We start from the raw sequence: 12,073 nt of genomic DNA, 5'->3' as shown, positions 1-12,073 counted from the left end.
AGAGAGTTAAAAGCATAATATAACAATACAATAAAGGACTACAAGTTCTTTAATGGTCTATTAAATATTTTCATATTGTCAAGGATGTTTTATACACTTTTAGCAATACTACAGCAGTTTATTCAGAACAGGAAAGCTTGCAAAACAATTCCAATATAAATAAAATTTTTGCTTTAATTTTTTTGCAATGCAGTTAATAATCTGATTTACTTCATTTCTTAAACTAATATTTATATGTACACATATTACGTTACAACATTATTTATCAGCATGTACCTTGTATGCAATTGCAGCATTATTGACAAGTATGTCCAAACCTCCATATTCTTTATGCAAAAAGTCTTTCAGTTGACTTATACTACTGGTATCATCAATATCAAGCTGATGATATACTGGGTTTAAGTTTAAAGCTTTAAGTTGTTCGACAGCATCCTTTCCACGAGCTTCATCTCTTGCTATAGATTATAAGATAAATCTCTAAATGTTAAGATATACATGTACAGATAAAATTTTACAGTAAAAAAAAAAAGATATCAGGATTGGAAAAAATCATGATAGGATGAAATAAATAGTGAATTATTTAGTAATTTTAAATAAAATTATTTTTCATGATCTTCCTAAATTAACTATAAAATAATGATATTCAAGAAGAAGTTGAAAATAAAATTAAAAGCAATGATTTTTATAAGATTAAATAATTATTAATACCATTTTGAGACAAATGTTTAAAAATGTTTCTTGGTATATTTTTGTGTTCACAATTTCTAGAGATGACAAACCGTAAAAGAAAACCCCTGATGTGTGTTTCAAAACAAAGTGGCTAAGAATCAAGTTTTCAGCTACCATCTTGTATTATAATATATATTTAATACAGAACCTCTTCTACTTTGTTCTACACATCGTTTACTTATAATACTAAACCAAACTATTCAATAAAAAACTGAATATTAAAATACCCAATTCATATCAATTTCACTTGATTTTTAAATCAACATGAAATATATTTGAGCACATTCAATACAATTTCTTTTAAAAATATACCAATAAATCAGTTCAACTGGTAGCAGTTTGTGGGCAAGAAAACAAGTTAATCAGAATCATTTGATATTATGTCAACAAGTTACCAATTATTTAAAAATAAAAATAATGAATTGAGCCCTTTATAAATAAAATTTGAAAAAAGAATTGACAAGCTAAAATAATTTTTATTTTATCTTCTGCTTTGTTTTTAGTACTCTTCAAACATAAGAAGATTGCAAAGAACTAATAATGTCGTATGTCTTAAGCTACTGGGTAAAATAAAGTTGGGTTATCGTAGAAAAAGTTTGGTGTGAAAATATCCTACTTCGGATTTATTAAAAAAAGGCACTTAAACAACGTGCAACTGCAATACAGATATTTTCATTGGTGCATAGTTTTTATGTGTATACCTGTGTCATTCATAATACAATTATCATTATACCTATGAAAAAAATTTGTGATACTTTATTTTCTAGCATAAGACTTACCAGCCAAAATGACATCTCCGTTAAATTTTTGACACAATTCTTTAACTACAGCATACCCAATTCCTTTGTTTCCACCTGTGACCTTTAATAAAAAATGTGAGTAATTGCCATAAAGATTAGAGTTCTAAGTAAGATAAAAGCATCAAAATTATACTAATTTATTATCAGATTATTACATTTAGGCTAAATGAAACAATAATCCAAGAAACTAGGTGTAGTATAATAATATTTTTAATCTTTAGTGATTGACCATTCAGCAGGGTATTTTATCATCTGTCAGCTATTATCTGTAAGGGATGTTAACTAAGACCTCTTTTAGTTTGCTGGTATTGTTTCTTGACTTTATGATATGTGGCAGCCCTCCAGGGATGTTTACATTATCAAAGGTTTTGATAATACCATAATGACTGACAAGCAAGCCATTCTGTGGACCAAAGTTTTAATAGCTTTGATCAAATCCTCACACTTGAATGTATACAAGCGATCAACTGACGAGACAAGGACTTCTATGTATAATGATATTAAAATCACATTTTAACATTTCATAACTAGTGCAGAAAATTTTCTTTATTCAGATATATTTGGGTAATTTTTCTCAATTTGTTTTGCAAAATTTATACTGAATGTACAAAGGTCCTAAATATACACAAATCATATTGCTTAAATAAAGGTTACCAACTACAGATATCCAACTGAAGTTTTATCTGTTTGACTGTCCATCAGGTGGTATAATCCCAGCTCAAAGATACTTGTACAAAGGTTCTAAATATACACAAATCATATTGCTTAAATAAAGGTTACCAACTACAGATATCCAACTGAAGTTTTATCTGTTTGACTGTCCATCAGGTGGTATAATCCCAGCTCAAGGATACTTGTACAAATTAGTATGAGTTTCGAGATTATTTACTTCCTCTTATATGCTGTTTGCATGTCACTAACATATGTAATCTAAAATTGTGGGATACTGCACTAGGATCTTGGTCTGACATGAAAGTGTGGAATTACATTTTTCTATCCTTTCCTTGTTCTGTGTGTGTTTTAAGATGCTTTCTTTCTGTGCTGGATTTTGAATTTTGCAAATATTGATATTAGTGTACTTTAATACCACACAAGAATTACTGAAGAAATGGAAATTATCCATATAGGCTTGCTGATTGTCTATATAGTTACAAGGAAATAGCCTGTGACATAATAATGTTAAGAACTGTGGTGCTCTGCATTCACATAACTAGTTTGTATGCATAGTGAATATATCTAAATTTAAGTAAATTAGAAACCAGAATTTGGTTAAAAAGAAACAAATTAAATCCACTGATGAAGTGAATGTAGTTGACTTATATAACAAAAGATAAAATGCAAAACTGTATACCATAAAAGCATAAGTTACAAGTATATTGTACTGGATCTATGGTATAATATACATTTTCAAATTCTTAAATGTAATAAGTGAAAAGTTTTTTTCTTGTTATACCATATACCTTGTGATATCAGAATAAACTGTGGCAATTAAAAACAGAGTTTATGTTGTGTCTGCTGTTTCCCGGTTCACAGACAACAGAATGTATAAAAATTATCTATAGCCCTCCTATTGTGGGTCATTATGCTGTTATTTCATACTAGTATGGGGTATTTAAGAAATATTTTAAAGGTTTTCCAACTATTACAAAGTAATATTTAATTCTTCAGAGACAGTGTAAAAAAGAAATGTGTAAAAATTATTGAATGTGTTGATTGCAAACACGATAATTACATTTCCATTGTAACTTACAAATAGATAACTAAACTATTTCAAAAGTTTATAACCAGTGTGTTGATAAACTATTAGTATTACTATTCACCCTCCTAGTTGTTACTTCTGACAATTCCTTATAACATTGACAATGACAAATTCACCACACAATGAAAAACATCATTTTTCTACTCTTTATAATTATGTGAAGGACTCATATTATGATGGAAAATATTTTTGAAACTAATTTTATTTTGAAATTAAATATTTCAGACCTTGAATACTGCCATTACCACATGGCAAGCTCAATAATAGGACTTTATAAAGATACACCATGATATAATTTAGCATACATCTTTTATTACTCCACATTTTGTTATTTTTTAGCGTGCACTGGAGATCATCAGACATTGTAAAAAATTACAAAAATTATTAATCATTAGATAACTGGAACAACTATCAAGGGATAGTTATATCATATCAGAATAAACTAAAACAAAAATGTCACTGGGATTATTGCAGTTTTAATGCTGAAAGCCAGTGAGATATTTGGAAACTAACTGATCAATTCTGATATTGAACAGAAAGCTTGTTGGGCAGTAACTTGTAGATCAGAAATGCTATTTTTTTAACACTACTGATTTTGAGCCGCATTGGACAAATTAAGAGAAAAGTAGAAAAAAGGATCTAGATTGAACTTGTTTATATCTAAAATCCTTAAAATCAGCTAATAAAATATGCCAATTAGAGAAGATGATTCAATAGAATTTGTGTTACACGTAAAAAATGAGCCGAAATTCTGAATTAATAGACTTTCATAAAGTGAAAACAACTCCCAAACAAAAGAAGTTATGCTGTGTTTGATCATGATTTTATTCAGCTTTAGGACTCATTTTGATTATTCAGTTTATCAACATTTGTTACAAGTCACATGTTAGCAGCTTTGGTAATAGAATTCGAATATATGTATAAAAAATTAAATTCAGAACATGCAGTCAACTGCTAATTACTTATTGACTATTACAAAAAGGAGGTTTACAAGAAAAACTGGCAATAATTACTAACAGAATAAATATGTAACAGTAAAATTAAACAGTATCCAAAAAATAATGAACAAACATAGCTTTATCAATCACATGAATTACCTTCATGTGTGTGTGTGTGTGTGTGTGACAGCCATAGTTTAATATCTTTTGTACCTCAATGGACTAAATCCTGACATTAATCATAATTGTAAATAAAAAAATTGAATTGTACTTATGTTTTGGCTCAAATTTATGTATTTACACAAAATACAATCTTCTGTACATCTCACATAACAGATTATTAGACAATATATTACTATACATCATGCATTTAAAAACAAGTAGCAAGTGTAGTTTGAACTCCAGTGGGTTTACAGTTACCAGATTTGGCTTTGATAAAGCACATACAATTAAACATCTTTGAAAATTCAGAGTTATATTTCATATTTATTTTTTCACACAAAACAATTAGATATACATAGTTGCACATTTGTATTTTTTATTACTTTTATATACAGGTACTTATTTTTAAAATGTTTTCTGTGAACAGAAGTACAGCAAGTGACTTACCACAGCTACTTTTCTTGCCATCGTAAGTTCTTTTTTTGTCCTGCAACATAAAGAAAAGTTCAATAGCTAATATACAATGCATATTTGTATAAACAAAAACTGTGTTTTCTTTTAAGTACAATTTTACATCAAATCTCCTACATGCCAAGAGACTAAGAACAGCATACTGTTATTGTGTCACTTCCATCAATTCTATGCATAAAAGTGCTTTGAATTTTAACATGAAGGAAACAAACTTATATAAACAAGCAAGTGGGTAGTATAATTCACCCAAATCAAAACCAAATATATCATTTTAGATATAGATTAAGGGATCTGAATGCAAATGAAAGTGTGAAAGAAAATTATTACTTACATGATTTATTACATATTATTACACTTTACTTCATTAGTCCTACCAAATACCACAATGGAAACTTCATTCAAAATGGTTACCACTTGTCACATACAAAATCTCCTACTGATCATATTTTATTTCTAGACTTTATCCTGGGACACATATTTGCGAGTATAGTCATCAGTAAGTACCAATAAAATAAACATTATAGTGGTTTGAATGTTGGAGCTTGCAAGAGGCAAATTTATTTTGAATAGAAATCCTTTTAATTTTCAAGAGTATACTGAATAGAAGTTGTAAATTTAGAAATCAGATTATACAAAAATAGCACTGCAGAAATGCTATTGCAGACAATATTACACACAAACACATACTTTTGTTTACAAACTAATATTTGTAACAACGATAAAGGTACTTCAGTCTGTACTATAAATACCAAAGAAATGATTAAACCTAATATTTATTCAATATTCATTGGATTATGGATATTCAGAGCTTGTAAGATAAATGAAAATACTTAAGTTACAATTTTAGTCATAATCAAGTATGACAGCCAAATATTTCCATTTCCAGATATTTACATCACACATCTGGGATTTCCCCGATACATTCAACAGCTTGGTATGACCTTTTAATTTCCCACAATCTGACCTATTGTGACAACCATAAATAACACAGGTATTAACCACTGTGTTATTTACTTTTAGCTTAAGAGCAATTTAAATTTCAATGACAAGTCAAGTGTAAACATCCAGGAAGCACATTCTACAAGATGGTGGATGATCTTTTGGACGTTTGGTGCCAACATGCTAGGAACATTCTTCTACAATCTGGTCACCATAAGTCAGAAGGACTATTTATAATTCAGAAGATGGAATGGCACCCACCTGCATGTGATTTTTATTACAGAAAGATTTGCACAGTTTTATCTTACTCTCTCAGCCTTTTTCATATGTTTTCCAGTGGCAATACAAAGTCAAAATGAATGGAGGTGAACTTGACTGCAGTGGGATGGCCTGCTGTGCCCATACCAATGATCTAAGTGACATGTTAATTCATGAATCAAAACCAAATACAATCTTGGAACATGGCTGGGATGAACCTATTGATCTCAAGGTAATATTTAGAAACAAAATATGAACAATAAGTTTTTGTTTCTTACATCTACAAACCAACTTGTGCTATTACACAAGTAAAATTAGATTTCTAAACATTGTCTCAAAACAATCATAATAGAAAAGCAATTCTTAAACAGTTATTTTGGGTAGCATGATTCACCAAAATCCACAAAAAGTATGTTATTTTAAGTGGTTTATTAAACTGAAGCAAAACTTATGCAAAATGGCACTGGAAGCCTGCTATTTTACTGCAGACAATACTAAAAAGTAAAATATGAAGAATAGTGTCATCGTCAATAAGTTTAGTATATTATTATTACAAATTATAATTTATAACCATCTTGAATGAAGTTTCCTTTGTGGTATTTATTAACATTAGGACCAATGAAGACCTCTGAGCTTTACTTCAGCATAATAACATAAAATAATACTTAATAAAAAATACTAAGGCGATATATCTGGTTTAGATCTGTGTTGTGAAACCAGTGTATTTGGGTTTGTAGTATTTAGTAATAGTAGGACCAACGAAAACTTTTTTTTTAATTTTAGGCTTAAGCGTTAACTCTCTTACAACTAGTTGTAACTTGTAGAGCTTATACTAAGTTATACTGATAGTAACAGTGATAAGTATACCATACCCTTATCGTTATTCACTGTTAGTGTTACTGGTAGTGGAATTACTACTTAAACTTTAATGTAATTGTATTTTATCATCATGTTAAAAGTAAAAGCATAATCAAAATTCGATTATTAATATAAACTAATTTACGGTAATTAGCTTACACTTATTATAATAATAGTATTATCAGCAAAATTTGGTAGTAACCAAGATCTGCGATGGACCTACAAAATGTTTTCCTTGATTATAGTACTAACTCAATATTATTATCACCACCCCTAGTACGTCAATAGAGCTAACACACGTACACTGCAGTATAAATTCAAAGGCATGTAATTTTTACAGTCTCAAAGAACCGCCAATTTCTCAATGTCATTCGAAAAAAAAACCCTCCCATGACGCCTTGCGAGAGACTTTTATTCGCATATGTTTAACGTATTTACGATTACCTCACTAGTGACCCAAAGTCCGAGGAATCTTTTTAATATCAGATCTCTACCCGATTCTAATTATAAATTAGAAACTCATATCCATCTTTTAAAAACCGAATAATAAATTCAAAAGTTTGCTTGTTTGAAGTTAAGCATAAAGCTACACAATGGGCTATCTGTGTTCTGCCCACTACGGATATCTAAACCCGCTTCCTAGCGTTGTAAGTCCACAGACATGCCGCAATGCCAATGGGGGCGTCTTCAAAAGTATTTGAGAGACACCCTTATGTAATAAACAAACCACATACTAAATTACAAGTCATAGAACCACTTGAGAAAGTCAGCAGTCAGTCACAAATTTCTCAGTCTCACTGACTGACTGACATTGTTGAACGCTTCTAGCTGTGTAACAAACACACTTACCCTAGCTATAAGTGCACTAAATAGAACAATAACAAAGATCGTATGCTAGTGCTAGCGTGAAGTAATATTAATCAAATTGAATTAATTAACTAATTTATCAACCCTTGGTATATGCACACAACCATAACTTACACTACGTCACCCGAATGACATTTCACACTATAGAGTATGTAACATCATACTTACAGCACACATACACATTCACAATGTACACACACCATAAGTGAAGACAATGCACACCAAACATACACCATTATTTGCACATACCATAATATTATGATGTATATCCATATTGATGATATACATACAGGATATCAACATAAATGAATGAATAATGTGTAAGATCATGCCACCTTATATTAAAAAAGTGCAAGTGGAAAAAAAATAGTTTAAAGAAATTGAAAGGGTAGGAACGGGTGCACCAAAAAAGTGAGGAAACAAAGTAGTAATGAGTATGGCGAAATAAAACTTCCTCTGTACAACCTCACAGGGGGGCGTGTCCAACATCTGGTCCATGCCTACTTCGATTTTCTGTGTTCATGATATTATACAACTTATGGGTACATACAAAAGTGTGTCTATGATTCTTTTACTTTTGTATAGACAATACCGAATCCATGACGTCGATACACAGAAACGTTCCACGATTTTTTTTCTTTGTATTGTAATCCACCTATATAGCTTACATACGAAATCCTGTTGCCTTCTCATGGAATTGCAAAGGGAGGGACAAATTGTAAAGAAAAAAAAATCATCGGTCCACACGAATATCTGATTCTTGTGGTGTCATATAAACAGACTTTGCAGTATGTATTGCCTCCAATAATTCGATTCACAGAAGCCTCTAGTCATTGAATGATAAACATAACTAAGTTTGATAAGTGTAGTCCACCTGTCTTATTTTATACAATGTAGAAAAAAAAACGAAGTATGGATGGACATGATTTTGGACACGTCCCCTTGTGAGGTTGTACACAGGAAGTTTTATTAAACCATGCCCATTCCTACCTTGTTTCTTGACTTTTTTGGTGCCCCCATTTATACACTTTGATTTTTTTAAATATTTTTTCCACTTGTAAGAAAATACAGATTAACGTTATAATGGAAACAATTCACTGAAAAAGTGAAATTTTACAAGAAAGTCTGTGTGTTGTTAAGCGCAAAGCTACACAATGGACTATCGGAGCTGTGCCCGCCATGAGTATCAAAACCCTATTTTTAATGACATGAGTTCTCAGATTTGCCAATGGGGGCTCTACAAGAAAGGAAAACGTTTATTTAAACCAGAATGATCTAGGGTTATCAGAATGTAGATTAATTTCTTTTCTAGCGATTGTCTTTGGTGAATGTCTTTTGGAGCAGGTATATCCCAGAATCGAAAAGTCCTCAATTATATGCTTATTGTTAATTAATTGTTTGCCTGTAAGAATACCCTGGTTCTGTAGTTTAATATGGTTTAGATCTTCATGTGTTCGATCACCAAGCGGGCAGCTTATTTGTACAATGTATAAACTACCACACTTCATACAAATTACAGAATGACTGATACGTTTAGCAGAACATGCAAAAGACGAGCTTGTGTTGAAAGTCGTATTTTTTCCGTGTATATGTATGGTGCTGTTTTTTTTGTTGTTTTTTTGTGCGAAGGTGACACAACTGTTTGGCTTACAGGTTTGAGTGCCTGAATTACCATTTTATTGTTGATTTTTTAATTACTGTGTATCAGTGTTTATTTTTAGGCTTGTGTCATGTAAGGTGTGTTAAGATCGGGGATTTAGAATTTCTAAGACTGAGTATTCTTGTATTTAATGGCATTAGAAAACAAAGGGATGTGGATCACCTTTGGGCACAAACATCATCCACTAAGATACCTGCAACAAGTTTCATCCTAGCCACAGTAAGCAAAGTGCTGTGTCTTGTAACATGTGCAAATCCACGAATTCTAGAAGTGTCAAAAGCCTTCCATGTGCCCTAAGCAACAACAGAGGCGTCGCTAGGTACTGACACATGGGCCTCGATTCTGTTGGGTAGTGCCCTGAATCCCAGCTGGTGTCTTGAAAGATCAGAATATAAAACCATGATCAATATCATACTAAAACGCCAAAAATTCCCGTGCTCTTTGATTGCTTTCCATAATCTATCTAGTATGTGTGGATGACAGTCTCTCAGCATCCATTTCAACATCATGATCACAGAAAAATTCATACACACTACATTCTAACTTAAAGTATCTGAGTTGAACAGAAGGTATGACTGGAAGCCTTATGATGGTGGACCCATACCATATTGACCTCATTTCCAGATGAAGATCCTTCTTGATTATATTGTGTACTGTTACCCAGAGGCGTCGCTAGGTAATTAAAATATTCGGAGCTTGGACCCATACGAGATGATGTGCTTTGGTCATGACAGTCTTATGACGGAACCTTTTGTAATGGCAACTATACTGCAGGGCTATTGTTAAGACGCTTTACAGTCAAATAGCGTGTAACCGATCATAGCAGCATGGCCTGTAATTGTTTGATGAGGCTCCAAAACTATTTTAGTATAATATACTTAACTCTCATTCTGTGTGTACAGATATATACACATATATATCTAATGTATGTATATATGCACACGTAAAACTGCACTTGTTACGACAAGAATTTCATGATGAACAAGTTATGCAAACTTTAAAAATGAAATGGATACTAGTTATTAATGAATTAATTAAAGTTTATGTGTAAACCTTTTTTTATTACTATTAAGCCTTGAATAACATAAGGTAGACTTTCCATCATTTGATTCCTACAGTTTAAGCATTGTATCAAATTAACTAATAACTACGTGTGAGTGAAAAAAAACTGCTTTCTGAAGCATATTTAGTTGTTCAAGCATAAATGAAACTATTAAGGATTTACCATGGCCAAAAAAATTATTTCAAAGTATGGCATTTGCCCCATCAATGTGTGCCCCATCAATGTGGTGTAGAATTGCATTTTACTTGTCCATTCGCATTGTGTTGAGAAATGGAATTACTGGTTATTCAATACATTTTAATACGTTATGGATATGCCAAAGATATTGTTTTTGCTGTTAAGCTGTAGTAAATATGGCGGTTTATGGAATTAGTATTTTCTTGTGGCCAAAAATGTTGTTGGTTCACCTTCAAGAACTTCCTCTAGCCATGCCCCTGTAAGAACATGTTTTTTTTATTATTCATTTTAAATTAATTGTTGGGCACAGTCGCCTCTCTTCATGTAAGCATAGAATAAAATAGTGATCTAAACATCCAGTTTTGTTTTTCTCATATTTGCACAAAGATACTCAAAGGCTATGTGTGCAAGATGTCCTTAATTTTGCTGAAATTGATAGACTAGAGGGAATGTAGTTAGCGAATTGCACCCACCACCAAATCTTGGAATGCTCTTATATGACCCAATAGTGAGATTTGATTGTCATTGTTATAATTCATATTCATAGTGCATATTCTACTTTTTCATTCCATTGTAGAAATTTAATTTTTTCGTCACTCTATGCAGTTTTTGCATAAAATCATTAAGTTTACTTCATTCTAGCTATCTTTATTCCTTTATTGTTCTCTAGAGATAATACCTGTATGTTGTGCAAGAATATAAATAACAATAATGTCCATTGTTGGCATCACAAATGATGTCTTTAGGTTACAGTCGTTCCTACATTGAATGATAATGACAAGCTATGTAGTGGTGCCAGTAAATATATCCAAATCTAACTTTTCTTATTAAATAAGAACTGTTGACTTCTACCAGAATTTAAAAATCTGATCTTCGCCAATTCTCAAAATAAAAAGGCTTTTAGTTATATTTCTTAATAGTATAAATATATACTATGCTGTTGTTAAGCTTAGGATTCTTCTACAGTAGGTGTCTGTGTCTTTTTAATGATAAATTCAGAGATGAATAAACAGTGACGCTTATAATATCGCAATCGACCTCAACATTAATGACCCCAACAAGTTAATCCACACCCCCAGCACACTTTTTGCTTCTCTCTTAGAATTTACAACAACTAAAACCAACTTTGTTTTCAACAACGAACATTTCCTTCAAATAGATGGTTTAACTATGAGCAATCCTGTTTCACCCGTTCTTGCCAATATATTCATAACCCAGATCGAAACACAAGCCATACATTATGTGCTTCATCCCCACTATATTGGTACAGGAATGTCGACACTTTTGCTGGTTTCACTTCTACAGAACATACACAGCGGGCCAAATAACTGAGAGAATGACGAGCGCGGGCCGCATAACCATTCTGTTTAATACAATACAGTGAATACACAA

The 12,073-nt window shown here is 31.5% G+C and overlaps 1 protein-coding gene across 7 annotated transcripts in view; it reads right to left on the bottom strand.

Moving 5' to 3' along the window:
* The window catches only part of LOC106473014 (carbonyl reductase [NADPH] 1-like), an 18,982-nt gene extending 11,606 nt beyond the window's left edge, over positions 1-7,376 (bottom strand). The window contains exons 1-4 of one of the 7 annotated variants that reach the window (XM_022401522.1): positions 7,359-7,376; positions 4,836-4,875; positions 1,509-1,590; positions 277-455 (exon numbers count right to left, since the gene is read on the bottom strand). In XM_022401522.1, the coding sequence (XP_022257230.1) occupies positions 277-455; positions 1,509-1,590; positions 4,836-4,856 (282 nt within the window). In that variant the 5' untranslated portion in view covers positions 4,857-4,875; positions 7,359-7,376. Of the gene's footprint in view, positions 1-276; positions 456-1,508; positions 1,591-4,835; positions 4,876-6,928; positions 7,039-7,073; positions 7,236-7,358 lie in introns of those variants that run through there. The other 6 variants (XM_022401521.1, XM_013933685.2, XM_013933688.2 and 3 more) reach the window with 6 other exon arrangements.
* Positions 7,377-12,073: the final 4,697 nt, after the last annotated feature.

Source organism: Limulus polyphemus, unplaced genomic scaffold (assembly GCF_000517525.1).
Source record: "Limulus polyphemus unplaced genomic scaffold, Limulus_polyphemus-2.1.2 Scaffold5811, whole genome shotgun sequence".
NCBI classification, from domain to species: domain Eukaryota; kingdom Metazoa; phylum Arthropoda; class Merostomata; order Xiphosura; family Limulidae; genus Limulus; species Limulus polyphemus.
Note: the sequence above shows the minus strand (reverse complement) of the source record. Positions and strands in the feature narration are given on the sequence as shown.